General features: G+C 41.6%; 1 protein-coding gene across 1 annotated transcript in view; it reads right to left on the bottom strand.

Annotated features, from left to right (window-relative positions):
• Positions 1 to 1,099: 1,099 nt before the first annotated feature.
• Positions 1,100 to 22,770, bottom strand: part of LOC143987431 (histo-blood group ABO system transferase-like) — a 66,994-nt gene continuing 45,323 nt past the window's right edge. The window contains exon 3 of the mRNA XM_077486138.1: positions 1,100 to 1,778. Within this exon, the coding sequence (XP_077342264.1) occupies positions 1,100 to 1,778 (679 nt within the window). The remainder of the gene's footprint in view (positions 1,779 to 22,770) is intronic.

The following is a 22,770-nucleotide window of genomic DNA, read 5'->3' as shown; positions in this document are numbered from 1 at the left end:
CGCTCTCTGCTCAGAGCCCAGCGATTAGCGTGCTCTCTGGGGCCCCCCGACAGTGGCGGCATGCTAGGGCTTGGTCGCAAGTGTGACTGCTGCGACCCTGGTAGTTCCATCGCTGTCTCCGGGTCTTAACTTTAGATTGTTCATCTGACAGGTGTATTGCTCTGCCTGAGAGATACTTCAGGATCTGAAAGGAGAGAATCATGCAGAGCTGCTATGGCTACCCCTCCTCTCTGCTGCCCATTCACAGAAGCCTTGGTATTTTGTGAATATGTTCACAATACCAAGGCTTCTGTGATTGGGCAGGGGGAGGGGCGAACATAGCACCTGCAGCAACTCTCCTTTTTCTTAATGCAGAGCTTAGAAGGATCAGCGTTGTGCTCCTGGAACTACAGTGATAGCTGTATTCCAGGAGTACTTTAAAGCTATCAGATATAAATAATAAAGCTAAGCCCAGGAGTTGTCATGCACTTCACTGGCCTTAACTCATTTTTTTACAAAAGGGCTGAATTCCTGGAATTCAGCTTTAAGAATTCAACACATAACTTTAAAGTGGTTATAAATCCTTTACAACCATTTTTGCTACAGGTAAGCCTGTAATACGGCTTACCTGTAGCTACCCCGGGTATCTCCAAAACGTGCACGGTTTAGGAGATATCCCCTGTATCTGCCGCCGTCATTGGCACATGCGCACTGAAGCAACGGCACGTACGTACCGCTGCTTCAGAGAGTGTGCTGTTACTGGCAGGAGTGACATCATCGTGGCTCCGGCCAATCACAGCGCAGGAGACCATGATACCTGGAAGTAACTACGGGAGCAATGTCACTGGCCAGAGTGGTGTACGAGGACCACTGTGGGGGCTTCAATCTAAGGTAAATAATTCATAATGAGCTAGTATGCTATGCATGCTAGCTCATTACGCCTTTGTCTTGCAGGTTTTTTTTTTCTAGGGTTTTACAACCACTTTAATGAGGGTTACAGCCAGATTATATGAATTTCAGGGTTACAGTTATATCCCACCCTTAATTTATACATTTCCTGAGTGCAAATAAAAAAACAAATAAAATCTTGTTTTCATTCTGGAGAAAGTGCTCGTCTCCTTCAGATCCTGATATAATTTTTTGGAACATTGATATATCTCTTTATCAGTACAAATTTTGAGTCACCAAAATAAGGGTTCCATGAATACTCTGGAGAGAGGACCTTTGTAGGTTTGTAATACAGGAAATATCTGTTTAAATAGCTTTCATCATGCCAACGAGCCTCCATGTTCTTTGCCTTATCTGCGAGCATGGCATGGTGGCAGTGGTTGGTTAGTTTGTAGACCTCCTCTATTTTTCCCCCAAAAAAGTTGCCAGTGTAGTAAAAATCCCCCTCGTCTGCTGGAATATATCCTGCAGACTGTGGTCTGCGTTCATTGGGGAATTGTGATCGTGGTACTCCAAAGAAACCTGGGTGAATAACCCCAATCATATCACTCAGGATCTCAGCTCCAATGTGGTAAGTAAATTTCATGTCAACATCAAGGCAGACTAAATAATCAACTTCAGAGGTGAATTGTACAAGTGCAAAATCTCGAATAATCTGCATCCGTCTCATGGTAATGTCCTGCCATCTTTTGTAGGAGGGGGTTTCTATGACAATTAACTGTCTATTCTGACCAAGGGTTATATTAGGGATGTTATTGGGCTGATCAGTGAAGACATAGTAATTGACCCGATATCCCACCATGAAGAACCATTCAGCTGTTTCCAGAAAAGTCTTGATAAACTGAACATATCTGTAAAATAAGGCAATAAAGTTTTTGATTTAGTTTGGTTAATTGAAATGCTTATTATGCAATGAAACAGTCAATGAGCTATATATAGCTATGGTGGTCAACTTTTTTGATATATGGATATATGGAACCTTTAAGAGCAGACACTGACAAGACCAAAGGGCTATAGAAAATATTAAATACATGTAATACTACAGAAAGCTATCAGAGACTGCAGACAAGCTATATGAATCTACGGTATAGGGTTAGACATTCATTAAGAAATTGCCATAGACTACAAACAAGCTATAGGAGTGGTTGGAGACTGCGGTCATTCTTCTGGAAAAAGACACATTACATGGCACTACATTACATGGATATGAGGAAGGCTTTTAGATGGCTAATAACCAGACCCAAAGATGGCTGCTGATTTAATGAGTGAAGTTTTTTTTCTTCCCCAAAATGTCGTCTAGCTATGCTGGAGCTGTGTGTCCTGGCTTCAGTGAAGTATGTCCCCCTTCAGATGATGAGATGTGATTGTGATCTTTTTCCTTTATATTTAACTTGTTATGTATTCAGTTGCAGATAATACATTCATAAAAAGCCACACAGAGGATGGTCCAGAAGTGTAACCTCATTTCTTTTTGGTGGATTAGTTTACTAACCAATAAATGTAAGAAAAAAGAGAAAGTGCATGGAAATAAAATGACGAGCTGGCTGCACACCCCTAAATATTCTAAAAAGAATGAAAGGACAGGTTCCCCTTGGGGTTTTCAGGCAGCGACAAGAAGCAGAAATAAATTTGTAAAAATATATTTATTTTATTAGTTCAAAGGCTTAATCGCCGTCATAAATTTTAAATACGGACTCTGGTATATGTTAGTACAGCATATCGATGGGTAAAGGATATATGCAACATTTGGTACAAAGATAGTTACAGGAACAGTTTACAAATACATCAATATTTCAAAAGCTACAAATAGCACCCATGCTACCCCAATGCATTTCGACCTCCAGGGTCTTCTTCAGGGGGGGGGGGACAAAACCCAAGCAGAAGGGGTGATTATATCTTAGATTCTGCAAATAGTCAAAAGAAAAAAGACTTTCAATAAAAAAGTTTTTTAGCCTACAAATTAGCTAATTATTATACCTTATTTCAGTAATATTTACCAGTCTGGGGGAAAGAAGGGGGGGGAAGAGGAAAATGACTTCACAGGGGCATCGATCTCTGACTTGCAAGAATTGACAGTATCTGGAGTTTATCCAGGGGAACCAGAAGAACAGAAGAGGAGGTTCTTGGCACACCCTAGGTGGCCACACCTAAAAATAATGAAATATAATAAAATATAAATTAAGTGTTCCACGTCAAGATATTCTAAGTGAATAGATAAAATGTTGTGTTACAATATTGTACTATTATATAGGTGCATATATGAATATAAATAAGAAATAGAAAGTGGAAGAAAAGTAATGCTTAGTTGCCCAAATATTATATGTTTATACAAAAGCAATTTAGTAAAAAACTGTGGAGTCACCAGTATGATGATTATCGTTATTGTGAAGTGGTGTTACTATTATTCGTAAATGATTAACAAGTGGTGCGAACAAACCAAAATGTGTAGGTTGTGAAGGAAAAAAATAAATAAATAAATAACATTTATAAAGTAATATAGTTATTCAACTTCACATTATATTAACAGAGAAAAACAAAGGAAGAGGAAATATCTCTCTTCAACATCTTCCATACCTGTTTCAATGATCTGTATCACATGGTGTTCCAGGAATCAAATGAATGAGTCCTGACTGCTACACCCTATTTATATCACTTGCTTAATTGTTTGATTGAGTATAGGTGTGGTTCTCCTCCTTCCTAAAAGGTGTGCCTATTCTCCGCCCCTCCACTGCTCTCCTCAGCGCCCAGAGCCATAATTATGGCTCCTGTCAGTTCCTCAGCGTTCCGGAAGGCAAAAAATGCCCCGGAAACACCGTCGTCTCCAACGCAACCTGCGTGACGAGACTTTCTTCTCTCTCCCGTCTCCCCTTTTTTCCAGGATCATAATTGAATTTTTACCATAAAAATACCATGCAAGAAGCAGTGAAACAACAGTGGTGGTATCCATTTCTCTGACAATATTTCGCATTACTAGCAATATATGTATTATATTTATTGGTGCATTGTCACTTTATGTGATTTCTCCTGAGCATCAAGGATCTGCTGAAATTATTGAGGTCTGACTATATCGGGGGTTTCGCTGACTTCTCGGCACGGGGAGGGGAGGAGGGAGTACTTCATTGTTGCTTCCTATCCCCCGATTCCCTCGGCTAGGTATGGCTGGGGGGAGTAAGCCCCGTGCCGGCGGCATTCCATGATCGCCGCCGCACGTCGCTGGTTGCGCTGTGTGCTTGCGCAAGTTCCCCCCGGGTTTTCATGGGGAGTATTGCATTGCGCATGCGCACGCGCATCATCGCGACGTCACGCAGGTTGCGTCGGAGACGACGGTGTTTCCGGGGCATTGTTTGCCTTCCGGAACGCCGAGGAACTGACAGGAGCCATAATTATGGCTCTGGGCGCTGAGGAGAGCAGTGGAGGGGCGGAGAATAGGCACACCTTTTAGGAAGGAGGAGAACCACACCTATACTCAATCAAACAATTAAGCAAGTGATATAAATAGGGTGTAGCAGTCAGGACTCATTCATTTGATTCCTGGAACACCATATGATACAGATCATTGAAACAGGTATGGAGGATGTTGAAGAGAGATATTTCCTCTTTCTTTGTTTTTCTCCGTTAATATAATGTGAAGTTGAATAACTATATTACTTTATATTTAGTTGTAGGGCTGCTGCGGTACTGGGGGCTCTCTCTTTTTTTACTTGCCATAATGGGGCTAACTTAATCATCTGCAGGCTACAAAACAAGTGCAGCAGATAGAGTATACAGGTATTATATTATCAATCATTAATGCTACTAATATCTTTTTAGTTTTCACTGCATTTTCTATCACTAATACTATCACAGTCACATCACCATATGCAGATGGGGTCAGTGGTTTAAACACACTCGTGTCAGTTTTTTCAAAATTTTTTTTTTTTTCCTTCACAACCTACACATTTTGGTTTGTTCGCACCACTTGTTAATCATTTACGAATAATAGTAACACCACTTCACAATAACGATAATCATCATACTGGTGACTCCACAGTTTTTTTACTAAATTGCTTTTGTATAAACATATAATATTTGGGCAACTAAGCATTACTTTTCTTCCACTTTCTATTTCTTATTTATATTCATATATGCACCTATATAATAGTACAATATTGTAACACAACATTTTATCTATTCACTTAGAATATCTTGACGTGGAACACTTAATTTATATTTTATTATATTTCATTATTTTTAGGTGTGGCCACCTAGGGTGTGCCAAGAACCTCCTCTTCTGTTCCTCTGGTCCCCCTGGATAAACTCCAGCTACTGTCAATTCTTGCAAGTCAGCGATCGATGCCCCTGTGAAATCATTTTCCTCTTCCCCCCCCCTTCTTTCCCCCAGTTTGGTGGGTGGATGAAGTGGGTTAGAACAGCAGGGCAGCGGTACCAGGATGACCCTTCGAGAGAAGGCACTAATTTCTTTTTCAGATTTTAATAAAAGTCTCTGGTTGAACAGTAACGGTTTGGTGGAACTGGTAAATATTACTGAAATAAGGTATAATAATTAGCTAATTTGTAGGCTAAAAAACTTTTTTTATTAAAAGTCTTTTTTCTTTTGACTATTTGCAGAATCTACGATATAATCACCCCTTCTGCTTGGGTTTTGTCCCCCCCGAAGAAGACCCTGGAGGTCGAAATGCATTGGGGTAGCATGGGTGCTATTTGTAGCTTTTGAAATATTGATGTATTTGTAAACTGTTCCTGTAACTATCTTTGTACCAAATGTTGCATATATCCTTTACCCATCGATATGCTGTACTAACATATACCAGAGTCCGTATTTTAAATTTATGACGGCGATTAAGCCTTTGAACTAATAAAATAAATATATTTTTACAAATTTATTTCTGCTTCTTGTTGCTGCCTGAAAACCCCAAGGGGAACCTGTCCTTTCATTCTTTTTAGTTTACTAACCAATAACCACTTATGTGTTTATTCAAGCATTAGCTTACTTGGCCACTGGGTGACACTCTGAGACTTGAAATGTCTATCTTCAGGTTATCAAGGGAAATACATTTTCATTTTCAATTTCCACAAAAGATTTCAAGGAATATTACACATTGTGGATCCTCTGCTGTGTAGAGTACATACAAAGAACATAATGAATAATGAACAGAAAGGAAATGGAAGGCACAAACCAATAAGATTTAAAGTTTTATAATGGGCTGCATTGTCTGTACAGATAGCCACAAGCATATATCCAAAGTGCATTTCTATACACCTTTTGGTATACTCGGGCTTCCTACAGACTGAGGGCCATACCCCATTGGAGAGCTATATGATAAAATAAGCATATTGTACACTTTGTTTACCTTAACGATAACAATATGACTTGTTTAGCTTTGAGGTTCTCCTCTCATATTTGTGAGTTCGGACTGCCTCATCCAGGGGGAGGAAAGTTGCACCATCTTTCGTACAAAAGTATGCTTTCTCCCTGAGTTATCAAAAGCACAAGTAAAATAAAGAACAGGCGGCCAAGAGAAAGTAAATAAGAAGAAATAGAAGGTGGGAGAGGGGATAAGGACTCCAAGATCCGACCTTCACCTTCCAGAAAGCATCCTTATCGGTTATTGCCTGTGGATGAATTATTTGATCCATGGGTCCCATATTTTTCCAAACAATTTCATTTTATCATTTAAGATTGGTGATAGATGCTCATTTATCATAATCCAGGAAAGTTTGAGCTGTTCAAAAGGTATGATGGCTGACTTCCAATACTTGGCAATAGTAATTTTCACAGATACAAATGTGAAGGTAATAAGTCATCTCTGATTTCTCGAGGCTTCCTCCACCTTGCATCCCATGTTGCATCCCTGTTTTTTCTGTTGTGGAGACTTGGTCAAATTAACTTTGATGAGGGTATAAATAACATGATACACTCTGATCCAAAATCGCCTCACCTTAGGACACTGCCACAATATATGGTATGCCGTCCCTTTCTGACCACAGCCTCGGAAACACAATGAAGATCCTGCCCCCCCCCCCCCGGGACATGGGTAGCCAATCTGGCCAGTACCATATACCAACTCAGTAACACTTTATCATTTGCCTCAATGATGGAAGTATTGACAAGAAACCTCAAAGCTTTCTAAACTATTGAGTATCATTTGTCTAGCTCAAAACTTTCCTGGAGATCCTGCTCCCATTTTTCCATATAACCCTGTTTAGCCGAAGTACGGTATATGTTGGAATAGGGGAAATTGATTTTCTAGTAACCTGTTATGGCATTTTACTATAAAAGATGTGATTCTACCTAAAATGTAATTGAAGGTCTTGTGGTCATATTTATGATTATTTATCTTTTGATATATAACCAGCTACCCATGATATCTTAGCTACACAATGTGTAAACTCATACAATTCCTTGAAACACTATTCATACCCCTTGAAATTTTCTACATTTTGTCACCTTGCAATCAAAAACGTAAATGTATTTTATTGTGATTTTATGTGATAGACCAACACAAAGAAAGTGGCACATAATTGTGAAGTGGAAGGAAATTGATAAATGTGTTTTTGTTTTTTGTTTTACAAATATCTGAAAAGTATGGGGTGCATTTGTATTCAGCCCCCTTTTACTCTGATACCCCTAACTAAAATCTAGTGGAACCAATTGCCTTCAGAAGCCACCTAATTAGTAAATAGAGTCCACTTGTGTGTAATTTAACCACATGCCAACCAGCCGGTAGGTCAGGGTATGTAGGTCAGGGTATGTAGGTCAGTGTAGGTAGGTCAGTGTATGTAGGTCAGGTAGGTATGTCCGGCCTTGGACTTCGAGCTGAAGCTCCTGGTCTTTTTGCCACCTAGCAATGCCCCTGGTGGCAGCATCATGTTGTGGGGATGCTTTTCTTCAGCAGGGACAGGGAAGCTGGTCAGAGTTGATGGGAAGATGGACGGAGCCAAATACTGGGCAAATTGGAAAACCATTTATAATTTTTCTTTCCACTTCACAATTGTGTGTCTCTTTGTGTTGGTCTATCACATAAAATCCCAATAAAATAAATTTACATTATTGGTTGTAACATGACAAAATGTGGGAAATTTCAAGGGGTATGAATAATTTTTCAAGGCATTGTACATAGCGGTCCATATTTAAAATAATAATGATACGCAGAGAATAAAGATAAAAATGTGCATACTTAAACTATTGATTATGGATATGGATATATATATATATATATATATATATATATATATATATATATATATATATATATATATATATATATATATATATATTATACACACACAAGATTTCTAAAAACTCTACATTTTTAAGTCTGTTTTTACAACGTCCCAGAAATATCATGTTTTATTTCATACAATCCTGAAATATATAATTTCTTTCTTGTTTTTTTTTTTTCTTGGTTTCAAGTTCTTTCCAAAAAAGATTTCTCCCATGTTGATTCTTTGGTTGTCCTTCATTTAAGTGAACAACAGAGGAGCTACCATTGACTTTTTACTCTCCTCATCTGGGCAAACAGATGTGGCCTCATCCACAATAGGAATCTGTGTGATTTCTGAAGGTTCATAAAAATAGACCAGGGGTTTTATTGAACGTTTGTCCCATTCATAGGAAAAGAAAACTGTCTAATTTGACTGAAAGCTTTTCAATGTACCTGGGATTTCCTTACTTCCAGGTCCATTTATTAGACAAATTTCTCCATTGTTCTGGGATATTGTAAGTGCAGTTGCTGAAGATCTGAGTGGAAGATCTGAAATGAGGGGAATCTCTGCTGAATTTATCATCCAATCATGTGCAATCTAAAATGCTGTTTTTTTTTTTTCTTGCATGTCCCCCTCGGATCTACAGCAACTGCACTTCCATGTGCATTTGTAGTGCAAAGTTGATTTGCCTTTAGTAAATAAACCCCAATGTCCCTTTAGCTTGACAAACAGTCCTTCCAAGGCATGATATCATTAACTAGGAGAGGATTTCACATTAAACTAATCTTTCAATCTTCCATTATTTAAAATGAGAGAAATTATAAAAATATAATGTTTTAATCATAGAAATTCAGGCACCTGCAAAAATTCAGACCTTAGCAAACAAGTCCAAGAAGAACACATAGAATGTGCAAGCAGGGCCCTCATATGTTGTATATTGGTAAATTTCCTCAGCAATAACGCATATCTAAGCCCCCGTACACACGATCGGAGAATCCGTCAGAATGTGTCCTATCGGACCGTGTTGTCGGATAATCCGACTGTGTGTGGTATGCATCGGACTGTTTCCGTCAGATATTTTCCGACAAACTGGTCCGATAGGACATACTCCGATCATGTGTAGCCTACTCAGATGGACAAAGTGGCACGCATGCTCCCATTCAAATTCTGACACGGAAGCGCTCGTTCAGGTAAAACTACTGCTCGTAAGCGATATAGCACATTCGTCGCGCTGCAATGTTAAAAATTCATTCATCAAGCGCATTCTCTTGTTCTTTACAATGCTGCAAGAACGAACTTCTTTTGATGCTCATAGTCACACACACTTCTCCCGAACATATTTCATTACTCTTTTTTAACCATTTCAGCAATACAATTTTCGATTTTGTTTATTCTTTTTTGGATGCTTTTTTATTTTTATTTCCTAAAAATCTCCTTTAAAGACAGTTTGCTCATTTATCCTTTTTTGTGTGTAAACTTACCACAACAACATTATTTTATTTTTTATCTTTGGTTTTTATTTTATAATCTACAGGAGGTTGTTTAGTGTTGGTACCCCTTGTTATTCATTTCACTTTGTATTTTTGAAATGTACCTGCCTGCTCACAAATAAACTGGCCTTTTGGAAGGAAAACACATACACAAGTATTTCATCAAACAAAAAAAACCTTTATTTTGGTCCCTGTAAAATAAAAATAGGAACGCAGCGCTGGAGAAACTTCTTACTTTGGTGCAGCCTTTGGCCCCCAGGGCAGATATGAACAAATTAGAATATAAAAAATTGGTGGCCTGAGGAGTACATATCTCAGGGAGAGAAGTCTGGTCCCGAAGTCCTAGAGAACAGGAAATTCAGATGCCATTTATGTCCCCAGGATGTGGATCTTCAAGAGGCTGCATCTTCTGGCAGACCAGACTGAACCCAGGCCATCACTCTCTCGTCTTCCTTGGGCACTTCCCTCCAGGCATCCTTCGAGGCTGTGGCTGGGCTCCTGTAGCTGGGGCACGAGGAGGAGGGCGTTGTTCGACCTCCTGGCTGCCACTTGCCACAGCCTCGCCCCGACTGAGGTCTTCCTGTGTATGACAAGGGGACATAGTTTTAGTTTTTTGCTCATCAATCACACCAATCACACCATTTTGTGCTCCTGGCTTTTGTTTATTGAATGTTACCAAATAGAACAGACTATCATTCTGAGCCCAGCGTTTTTCTTTCCCATCCCAATCATTTTTGGTCACTACTGTCTCTTGATATGTAAACCACTTTGATAAATCACAACTTACTGATCAATAAGAACATCTAGTTAATATCATTAAATGCAACACAAGAAATGTGTTTAACAATGCAATACCTGTCTCAAGCTGGGCCCCACCACATGTTGCTGCCTGGAAGGCCCAGGTTGGACATCAGAAGCCTCAGCTGGGGGTGAAGGATGCCTTGAAGGAAGCCTGGAGAGTGGTGGCCTGAGTGGTGGCCTGGGTACCCCCTGGTCTACAAGAAAATGCAGCCTGTCAAAGTGAACCATCCTGGGGGAATAAACGGCATCTGGATCTCCTGCTCTCAAGGACTCCAGGTGCTTCTTTCTCTCCCTGAAATATGTAATCCTCATGGCCCCAATTTTCCTATTCAGATAATCCATGTCTGCCATGGGGACCATGATCCGCACCAAAGAAAGCAGTTTCTCCAGCGCTGCGTTCCTCTTTGTTATGTCGGCATAAAACTTGTTGTGGGACTGCCACAGGCAGGGCATCTCCTTGTAGAGTTCTAGGAATAGCCCCATAACATTTTGGAATGGATCCATATTGTCTGCAAGACACAACACAAGACAAACCCTCAAATACTAAGAATGCCATTAAAAACCCTCCTAATCTTGTCCCAACATCGGCCTATATAGAAGCAGTCTAGTCTAGTGAAGCACCAAGTTTAAAATGTTACCTTCGTTTGCACGTTCGTCATGTCCTCGCCTCACTCTCTTCCCAGATCGTACGGACGATACACGCGTGTTGCATTTTATATACAGTGCGCATGCGTGAAACTCCGCTGCCCCTGACGTTCTTTCTAGACTATTCCCCGCCCCTTCGCTTCTGGCGCAGTGGGGAGTGCACATGGCGGAGAGAACGCAGGTGCGCACTAATAATAGTTCCACTAACGAGGAGGAGGGTGAGGAAAGCCCGGAGCCTGAAACGTCCCGATCCAGGAAGACAAGATTTAAGGTCTCAAATATGTCTTTTGGAGAAATGTTGGAGATGGCCGACATATTGAACAGGACCGACTATGATGGGAAGTATGGACCTTACCCAAACCCAAATATCAGAAAGGCCAAGATCATGACTAAAGTTGTGAAGAGTCTTCATAAGAATTTTGGGGTATGCCGATCCAAGGATCAACTGAGAAAACGCTGGTCAGACCTGAAACTGAGGGAGCATGAGCAGTACTTAAGGATCAAACGTGTTCTTAAAAAAAGTAAGTAGTTGTCGTGTGTTCATATGATTATTCTTGCTTGCATACTCCTCCATGTGCTTTGATATCATGTTGTGCATTTTAAAATGGCCACTTTCAAGTTCATGGTTTCATTCGTTCGTAAGAAACATCGTTCTGCAGGGAAGTATTCCAGCTTAACAAAGTGTACCCAATAATGTTCTCACCTTGTAACTCGGCCCAAAAACACAATTGTACAACACTTCCAAGCAATGTTTCAGATTCCTATTTATGCCCTCTGTGTGCTAATTATTCTTTGTTTACATTCTCATAGGGGAGAGAAGACTCGGCAAGTATGAGGACACCAGGGACCACACCCCTCCCCAAGAAGGCCAACTTCCAAAAGTACAAACAGAGGAACAGGAGCAGGAGGAGGAGGAGGAAGGAGAGATCGTGGAGGTTGGGCAAATTGTCACCACAACAGGTGAGTGTTGGAGAACACAGCTTCCGGTAAGCTCAGCAATGTATATCACCCTATTTTTATTACATGGTGTGTTTTTTTGCTTTTTTTTGTAGGTGATGTGGAAGAAGATTCCCGTTTTACCAGTGAAAGTGCCCAGATCTTGATCGGGGAGCTAATGGGGTGCAATTGTGATTTGGAAATTATCCAACAAAACATCAATGATGTCAAAAATAAAATGAAGAACATCATTGATGTTTTGGGGAGAGTGTGAAACAACAAAAACTAGATAGGGTTTTATTTTTGCTCTTTTAAAAACAAAATGTTGTATTTATCAAAATTCCAAATTTGGAAGATGCACAGAGTGTGTAAACATGCGCTATCTCCCATCATGGGGGATCAATGTACATGTTTTGTGTAAAGTGTCTGAGATGAAGGGGTTGCAGCCCCAAAGCATGTACATTGATCCCCCATGATGGGAGATAGCACATGTTGACACACTGTGTGCATCTTCCAAATTAGTTTTTTTTCAGGGGTGAGACCCCATGTGATGAAGGCAATATCAGCCCAGTTTTTACATTCTCAGGTCTGATATTGTCTTCACTTTTCAAAGTTGAACTTTGTAAGTTCCTGTGTTCTGTATTTTACGGTTTAATACATGCCTGTTTACACAAAAACAACAAGGAAACAAAATTCTCATTAAACTCTGTTTTGGATACACACAATTTATTGGTTCGTTGTAAAAACCTTTTCGAAACGCACATGTGAAGGTGCTTGTATTAAAAAGTTTAATTAACAATAATGTGTGGCTTCCTTTTTCATTGCGCATAAAATGCATTTGTAGTCAAATTTGAGTTTGTGCTGAGAAGGAGTGTGATTTACTAAAGGCAACTCCACTTTGCCCTCCAAGTGCAGTTTCAGGTGTACTTTTGCAGTGCACTTGTAGTGCATAGTGGATGTGCCTTTAGTAAAAAGCACCCACAGTGAGGTGTAAATTTGGACAATCATGCCATTTTCCTGCCATGGTGCTGAAAATTAGCACGATTATGGTCAGTAATGCACTACATACATTAGTTACAAAAAGAAGGTGTGTGTGTAGCAGACCCACAACATTATTGGATTATCTGAAGAAGAGACTGTCCCCTCATCTCGCTCTGAACTTGGGTTTGCACTGTTGGTGAAAAAGGCACAACTTCAAAAATAAATGGTAAAGGCCACAGTCTGCCATTCCTGTGGCATTGAGAGACACTGTGGAGTGAAACAAGAACAAAAATGAGTAATTTGCCAAATCAACATTGCAAGCAGATTAGACACCCACATTTTTGGTGAAAATTAGTATAACATTTTGGGAACTGAGTATTTAAAGCCTAAAGTATTAGGTCCCCTTATGAGAGTCATCACCCCCCCCCATCCCCCCCCCATATGATGGGCTCTTGCTAAAAAATCAGGGGGGATGTTTAGGACAGGTAACCCTCTCCACTTGATTGAGAGCTGAATGCCTAAATAATGTGTGATACTTTGTGAAGCCCCTCCTTAGTTACACTATTGGCAGCCCACGGGACAGGTAAGAAGTGTCATAATAACAAAATGCAAACAAAATGGAAGCACATTTTGACTTTCTGCTATTACATATCGAGAAAATTAATCTGTTAAAAAAAAAAATGCATTTGAAAGTATTGAGGCAGGCCCGTACACTACATGCTTTGGTGAATTCGTCCATAAATGTGACCATCAAAAAGGTAGGTATAGTGTGTATTGGGTTTGGTCAAGTCATCAGATAGAGGATTGCTATCAGCTGAGCTAGCAGTTGGGGGGGAGGGGGGTTCCTAATAAGTTTGTCACAACCCCAAAAATTTAAAAACGGTCACTTTGCATGAATTGAAGCACACACATCACATTTGTAGAGATTTTAGGGGGTGTTTAGTGGAAAGCAATACTATGGAGCTGACAAAAGACATTGTTAAGTGACTAGAGTCTAGTCACTTAACAATGGGGTGGCCAACCAGACAAAGACCAAGAGCCACATTTTTTACCAAGTTACCGCAAAGAGCCACATCATACGCATGGGCACACATGAACATCATCCCATCCCTTCCTCATACACACATACTTTTGCTCAGCTGGATTTATTGTAAATGTAACACACTGTTTTAACACTACAAAGACCACAGGCCAGTCATTTTCAACAATGAACACTGTGTGCACTCTCACACAGACAAACTCTGTTTAACCAAATCCATAAACAATAATAGAACAATTTACAATACATACATGAAAAACTGCCCACATGCGCATTTGACGAAAATACTGTAGCGACCCTGCAGTAATGTTAATTGTTACAATGTTTATGTTAGAGTTCTGTGATTTCCCATGGTCTGTGACTGCGTCTGTTTGGATGTGAGAGCGAGGGGGCGGGGGAGTGAGAGTGAGGGGTGAGTGGAGGTGTGTGAGAGCGGATGGCGAACGACTGGAAACAGAGCTGGACTGGGACAAAAATTTGGCCTTGGACTTTATCCAGACTGGCCCACTTTTATTTTGCGAACAAGCAAAAAACAGTATATAAACTAGACATGGTACAGGAGATGGTCAGAGACTGCAGACATACTACATGAGATGGTCAGAGACTGCAGACATGGTACAGGAGATGGTCAGAGATGTCTGAACCCAGTGTAAAAGTGTAATGTGTCACAGGGTTGCTCCACTGTATTTAAAACAATTCTGCCAGATCAAGTCAGTAATCTTCCTTTGAAACTACATCCATGTCACAGAAGACAGCAGCTCATCTAATTTCCAAAATACAAATTGTTTTACAAACAGTGAACTGGTCAGGATAACAATAAACAGTTAATGGGTCTTCTAGCCTGAACTAGCAGTAAATTCTTCCAAAAAACATCACAGAAAGCATGCAGCACACACAGAGCTCTGGATAAATAACTGAAAAGAAGCTTAAATGGTTAACAGCCAGCTGTGTGTCACACTATCAACAGACAGAGAATGTGCTGAGCAGATCTTATCAGTGTGCAGGTAAAACAGCTATTAAAAAAAAAAAGTACAGAGCAAGACAAGAGGGAGAAGGGAGGACAGATCAGTAACCTGCACACTGCCCGAAGCCCATGATTTCTGGAAGACACTGCAGCCAGTGTACATGTGACATTGCTTGATCGTGGGACATCCCTAATCCCACAATCTTGTTCCCATTCAGCTAGCGCTCTGTGTGCTTGTATGACTGGTTTTGCTGTAGTTGTGGTCATACCTTTTTGTATCTCATAGGCTTCAGATACAGTGTGTTTCTCCTTCCTCTGCCCCCCTTCAGCCTCACTCCAGCACCTATGTATTCAAATGTGGCGGGCTGGGGAGGGTTACACTATATGCTGATTGGCTGTTGATGTGTGGGAGGAGCAGAGCAGGTCCTCGCTTATACTCTCATAAGCAGAGGAGTGCAGAGACTCGGGCTGCCTGTCACTGTAAACCAGCCCACTGAGCGTAAGAGCCGCATGGAACCGGGCAAAGAGCCACATGCGGCTCGGGAGCCGCGGGTTGGCCACCCCTGGACTAGACTATAGTTTTATGGGCCAAGAAGAGCATGGTGGGGAAGTTAGTGAGGCAAATCTGCATGAGGACAAAGGGGCAGAGCATATGAATTAGAGCATATTGCAATGATGGTAAGTAGGGAATGAGGAAAGAAATGCAAGACATTAGCAATCATGAAATACATAGAATGTGATGTTTAAGGATTAAACTTAGCTTCATATATGCCTTCTGCAGGACCTGAATGATGTTGATGGCAGAACAGGTCTCTGGAATAATGATCCCCAGAGCCTGGGGGGAGATGCCTATAGAGAACTTGAGGTCCTGAAGGCTTCTCCCTGTCGCCAAGTAGCGCAACGTGGCGATGAGCCTCTGCTCCAGAGTGATGGCTTGCTGCATGCAGGTATCCTGCCTGATGATATAAGGGGTCAGCAAAGCCAGCAGACGGTGAAAAACGGGGTCCGTCATCCGGAGATAATTCCTGAAATCATCAGGATTATTCTCGCGGATCTCACGGAGCAAAGGCATGTGCGAGAACTGGTCACGCTGGCGCAACCAATTCTTGGTCCACAAACGCCTTCTCTCCCTATTCATGGACCGGGCTTGTGTCAAAGTAAGAACCCCAACACGAAGCCCATGCACAGCACAAACTGTACGATGAGTACGTAGACGAAACATGGTTTGAAAACGGTCGGCTGGTCAGAACGGACACCAGAAAGCACCGATAAACAGCAAGGCCTGAAAGAACGACCTGAATAGCAGAAGCAAGCAGACAATAAAAAATGCCTTTCAAAGCATACTATACCAAGATATAGTCCACAATGATCAACAAATACTTAAAGACTGCACGCACTGATTATCAGATACGCAAAGACAAGCACAAACCCGAAGAGCAGTAGCGATCTGAATCACAAATCTAAAAAGCGCGAATCGTCTCTCACCAAACTTCTACTAACACGAGATCAGCAGAAGGAGCCCAAAGGGTGCCGGACGTGGTGCTGAACTTCCCTTTTCTAGTCCCGCCCTACACGGCTTACGTCACCGCGTTCTTGGCAACCGCAAAATCCGACAACGTGTGTATGCAACAGTTTCGGACACAATCCGTCTGACAAAATCTGTCGGACAAAATCCGACGGATTTGGTTGGCAGAATGTCCGAAAATGTGTACGGGGGCTAAGACTGATGTACCAGAAAACTTGTCACGTTTAGCAGTTTGTAAGACACAGGTCCAGCTTTAATGTTGATACTTTCAGTCCTTTATCCAGTTGATTCTTTAACTACTTGAGCCCCTGAAGGATTTGCCCCCTTAATGACCAGGCCATTTTTTCGATACGGTACTGCTTCGCTTTAACCACTTCAGCCCTGGACCATTTTGCTGGTCAAAGACCAGACCACTTTTTGCAATTCGGCACTGCGTCACTTTAACTGACAATTGCGCGGTCGTGCGACATGGCTCCCAAATTGACGTCCTTTTTTCCCCACAAATAGAGCTTTCTCTTGGGGGTATTTGATCACCCCTGTGGTTTTTATTTTTTGCGCTATAAACAAAAATAGAGCGACAATTTTGAAAAAAACACATTATTTTTTACTTTTTGTTATAATAAATATCCCCCAGAAATATATAAAAATAAATGTTTTTCCCTCAGTTTAGGCCAATACGTATTCTTCTACATATTTTTGGTAAAAAATCGCAATAAGCGATTATTGATTGGTTTGCGCAAAAATTATAGCGTTTACAAAATAGGGGATAGTTTTATGGCATTTTTATTAATATTTTATTTTTACTAGTAATGGCAGCGATCAGCAATTTTTATTGTGACTGCGACATTATGGCGGACACATCAGACATTTTTGACACATTTTTGGGACCATTGTCATTTATACAGCAATCACTGCTATATAAATGCAGTGATTCCTGTGTAAATGACACTGGCAGTTAATGGGTTAACCAGTGGGTGGCAGTGTAGGGGTTAAATGTTCCTGGGGTGTGTTACTAACTGTTGGGGGCTGGGCTTTAATTTAGTGAATACTGATCTCTGCTCCAATCACATGGAGCAAAGATCAGCGTCACTAGTTGCTAGGCAGAACGGGGAGATGCTGTTTACAACGGTATTTCCTTGTTCAGCCGCCCCGTGAGACGGTCGCGGGTATGCCTGCGGTGATTGAGTCCGCGGGACCCGGGACTGGACTCACGGGGGTCCCGACCAGCATGGCAGGACGGCAAATTTAAAGGGATGTACAGGTACGCCCATTTGCCTGCCCGTGCCATTCTGCCGACGTACATCGGCGTGCGCTGGTTCGGGAACCGGTTAAATAGAGCTATTTTTTGGTGCCATTTGATCACCTCTGTGTTTTTTATTTTTTGTGCTATAAAAAAACAAAGCAACAATTTTGAAAAAAAAAAAACTTTTTGCTATAATAAATATCCCCCCAAAAATTTCTTCATTAGATTAGGCTGATATATATTCTTCTATATATTTTTGGTAAATAAAATTTGCAATAGGTGTATATTGATTGGTTTGCACAAAACTTATCGCATCTACAAACTATGGGATAGATTTGGGGCTCTTTTTTTTAATTTGTTTTTACTAGTAATGGTGGCGATCTGTGATTTTTTTTTTCTAGCAGGACTGCAAAATTGCGGGGGGGAAAATCTGACCCCAAATGACACTTCTTGGGGACCAGTGACATTATTGCATTGATCAGTGCTATAAAAATGCCCTGATCAATGTAAAAATTACCCTGGCAGGGAAGGGATTAAGTGTGTTCCCTCAGCGTGTTCTAACTGTAGGGGCTGGCAGGGACATGACAGAGATCACTGTTCCCGGTCACTGGGAACAGTAGATCTTTGACATGTCCCCTGTCAGAACCAGCATCTGCTTGTTTACTAGACATGTGCATTCGTTTTCGTCCGAATGCATTTTCGTCCGAATTTCAGCTATTTTCGTTTTTCGTTTTGACAAACGATAACGAAAGCACAAAATCCGAAAAACGAAAGATCCGACATAAATAAATGCTTTATTTTCGTTTTCATTGTTACAACAGTTCGATATAGAATAGGAGATTCGACATGACTCTGACAACAATCTGTGTCTATAGAACCTGTGTTCGAATGTGCCTAACCTTACCTCTATTAGTCCAAGATTATATAGAGAAAATATTCGACAGAGAAAAAAGATTTGACAGAGAGAAAAGATTCTGCAAGATACTGTCCTAAAAAGTGTTTGGGGACCCGGGTCCTGCCCCAGGGGACATGTATCAATGCAAAAAAAAGTTTTAAAAACGGCCGTTTTTTCGGGAGCAGTGATTTTAATAATGATTAAAGTGAAACAATAAAAGTGTAATATTCCTTTAAATTTCGTAGGGGGGGGGGGGTTGTCTATAGTATGCCTGTGAAGGGGCGCATGTTTCCCGTGCTTAGAATTGTCCCTGCACAAAGTGTCATTTATGCAGGAAAAAAAGTCCTTTAAAATCACTCGCAGCTATTATGAATTGTCGGCTCCCGTAATACAGAGAACACTCATTGAAAGTCATTGATAAAAAAATAAATAAATAAATTAAAAAAAAAGCGTGGGGGTCCCCCAAATTCAATTACCAGGCCCTTCAGGTCTGGTATGGATATTAAGGGGAACCCTGCCTCAAACTTAAGAAAATATTTGACGTGGGGTTCCCCCTAAATATCCATAACCAGACCCTTCAGGTCTGGTATGGATATTAAGGGGAACCCCGCGTCAAATTTAAAAAAAAATTGACGTGGGGTTCCCCCTAAAAATCCATACCAGACCCTTTATCCGAGCACGCAACCTGGCAGGCCGCAGGAAAAGAGGGGGGGACGAGAGAGCGGCCCCCCCTCCCTCCTGAACCGTACCAGGCCACATGCCCTCAACATTGGGAGGATGCTTTGGGGGTCTGTGACCCCTCAAAGCACCTTGTCCCCATGTTGATGAGGACAAGGGCCTCATCCCCACAACCCTGGCCGGTGGTTGTGGAGGTCTGCGGGCGGGGGGCTTATCAGAATCTGGAAGCCCCCTTTAACAAGGGGACCCCCAGATCCCGGCCCCCCCCCTGTTTGAAATGGTAAGGGGGTACAAAAGTACCCCTACCATTTCACAAAGAAAGTGTAAAAAATGTTTAAATAAAACAAACACACTTTTGAAAAATTCCTTTATTAAAAATAAAAAAATAAAAAAAAGATTCCAGCGGCGGTAATCCACTCTTGCTATCCAGCGACGGACGGTCATATCTCCAGCGATGTCTCATGTCATCCAGCGCAGCTCAGCATCCTTCTTCTGTCTCCGTGTAGGAGACATTGCAGGCATTCCGGCGGCTGACGTTTGTTATATACGGAGGGCGGGGCCACCCGTCACCTGACCCCGCCCCCTCTGACGCAAGGGGAAACCCGGGGTTCCCTGTGACGTAGGGGTGACCCGCACCCCTCTGATGTAACACAGGCAGGTTTCCGTTACATCAGAGGGGGGCGGGGTCACCTATACGTCACGGGGAACCCCGGGTTTCCCCTTGCGTCAGAGGGGGGCGGGGTCAGGTGACGGGTGGCCCCGCCCTCCGTATATAACAAACGTCAGCCGCCGGAATGCCTGCAATGTCTCCTACACGGAGACAGAAGAAGGATGCTGAGCTGCGCTGGATGACATGAGACATCGCTGGAGATATGACCGTCCGTCGCTGGATAGCAAGAGTGGATTACCGCCGCTGGAATCTTTTTTTATTTTTTTATTTTTAATAAAGGAATTTTTCAAAAGTGTGTTTGTTTTATTTAAACATTTTTTACACTTTCTTTGTGAAATGGTAGGGGTACTTTTGTACCCCCTTACCATTTCAAACAGGGGGGGGGGGCGGGATCTGGGGGTCCCCTTGTTAAAGGGGGCTTCCAGATTCTGATAAGCCCCCCGCCCGCAGACCTCCACAACCACCGGCCAGGGTTGTGGGGATGAGGCCCTTGTCCTCATCAACATGGGGACAAGGTGCTTTGAGGGGTCACAGACCCCCAAAGCATCCTCCCAATGTTGAGGGCATGTGGCCTGGTACGGTTCAGGAGGGAGGGGGGGCCGCTCTCTCGTCCCCCCCTCTTTTCCTGCGGCCTGCCAGGTTGCGTGCTCGGATAAAGGGTCTGGTATGGATTTTTAGGGGGAACCCCACGTCAATTTTTTTTTACATTTGACGCGGGGTTCCCCTTAATATCCATACCAGACCTGAAGGGTCTGGTTATGGATATTTAGGGGGAACCCCACGTCAAATTTTTTCTTAAATTTGAGGCAGGGTTCCCCTTAATATCCATACCAGACCTGAAGGGCCTGGTAATTGAATTTGGGGGACCCCCACGCTTTTTTTTAAATTTATTTATTTATTTTTTTATCAATGACTTTCAATGAGTGTTCTCTGTATTACGGGAGCCGACAATTCATAATAGCTGCGAGTGATTTTAAAGGACTTTTTTTCCTGCATAAATGACACTTTGTGCAGGGACAATTCTAAGCACGGGAAACATGCGCCCCTTCACAGGCATACTATAGACAACCCCCCCTACGAAATTTAAAGGAATATTACACTTTTATTGTTTCACTTTAATCATTATTAAAATCACTGTTCCCGAAAAAACGGCCGTTTTTAAAACTTTTTTTTGCATTGATCCATGTCCCCTGGGGCAGGACCCGGGTCCCCAAACACTTTTTAGGACAGTAACTTGCAAATTAGCCTTTAAAATGAGCACTTTAGATTTTGAACGTTGGAGTCCCATAGACTTTAATAGGGTTCTAAAGTATGCTATATAGTTAGCTCCGTCGAATCTTCTTTATACATTCGACAGACACCATAAGCCTTCAAAGACAGATTCGACCGTGATTCATGTGGATTTTCGGACGAATGCAATTTTTGAACGAAAAACGAAATAAATAAAAACGAATTTCGGGAGTAACTAAATAAATTAAGTTTTCAGACGAAAACGAAATTCCGAAACGAAATATTTTACTCTTCACATGTCTATTGTTTACACAGGCAGATACCTGTACTGCCTCTGTACTAGGCAATCCTGGGTCGGCAGCGGACATCGAGCCCGCCCGCATGAGCCACCATACAGCTACGGCAATTTGCGCAGAAGAGTCGACCTGCCACCATATAACGACATTGGCTGGTCGGGTAAATGTATAAACCTTACAATCCTAGCAAAACAGATTAGCTGACACTTTAATAAAGTACAATATGTAATTATATTGCAACATACTGTACATGAATGGTAAAAGGCTCAAACAGCCATGTAACATAAAGTGGAAGCTCAAAGCCATGTACATATTCATATCAATGGCATATAGTGTCAGGTGGTATATCAAGCCCGAAAATTAAATTAAGTTGATGATCACTTGAAAACTCATCCCTGTTTTGGAATACATATCACAGGCTTCAGATCCCAAATACGGAATTCGATTTTTGATCTGTTGTTCAATGTAAATAACCTTCATTCACAAACAACGCTTCAAATTTTGGGAACAGAGATATCAATTCATGTAGATTGAAATGACCTGCAGCTGAGTAATGGATAGGATTATTTGGCAATGAGTCCTTTTAAACTCCTCCACCACTTGGAGTTAAATAAGCAATTAGGCCTTTTATTATAACAAATACAAAATATATAACCAAAATGTAGTATTTCATATTAAATGAGGTTGCTTGATGGTACCTTATCTGTAAAACTTGTGTCTGTGGCACCATTTAGCAAAGTTATGGGACAGCCCCAGCTGATCTCAGACACCTTACCCTACAACTACCTGGTTGCTATTGGTTGACCAGACCTACTAGAGGACACAATACCTAAGTTGGGACCCCACTGGACATGTGCAATTTGTTTCGATCCAAATGTAAATTTAGAAACGTTTTTGGTTGTCAGATGTATTAATTAATGCAGAGAGTCGGATGCATTCATGAATTTAGTTGACATTAATTTAATTTTGTTTATTTGATTTCTAACGAGCTCCAAATTTTAGAAATGATTTGAATTTGTATCGGTTGAAAAACGGTTGACTGATTTGAATTCTGTGTTATGTATAGCTGGTTGTTAAGGATGCGGTGGCTGGCTTCCCAGCTTTGACAACCAATGACTCAGCTGTCAGCAGGCTTCCCCGCTGAAAGCCTGCTTTTTTTAAAATAATCCCGACACCAGCCGCACCGCCGGGCCCCCAAAAAAAATCTCTGGCCTCGTTGAAGACTCCCGCCAACTGCCTGCTCG

This window comes from Lithobates pipiens, unplaced genomic scaffold, assembly GCF_037356315.1.
Source record: "Lithobates pipiens isolate NorthernLeopardFrog02 unplaced genomic scaffold, aLitPip1_a1.2 Scaffold_1, whole genome shotgun sequence".
Classification (NCBI taxonomy): Eukaryota; Metazoa; Chordata; class Amphibia; order Anura; family Ranidae; genus Lithobates; species Lithobates pipiens.
The sequence above is the reverse complement of the archived record's forward strand: the minus strand, read 5'-3'. Positions and strand labels throughout refer to the sequence as shown.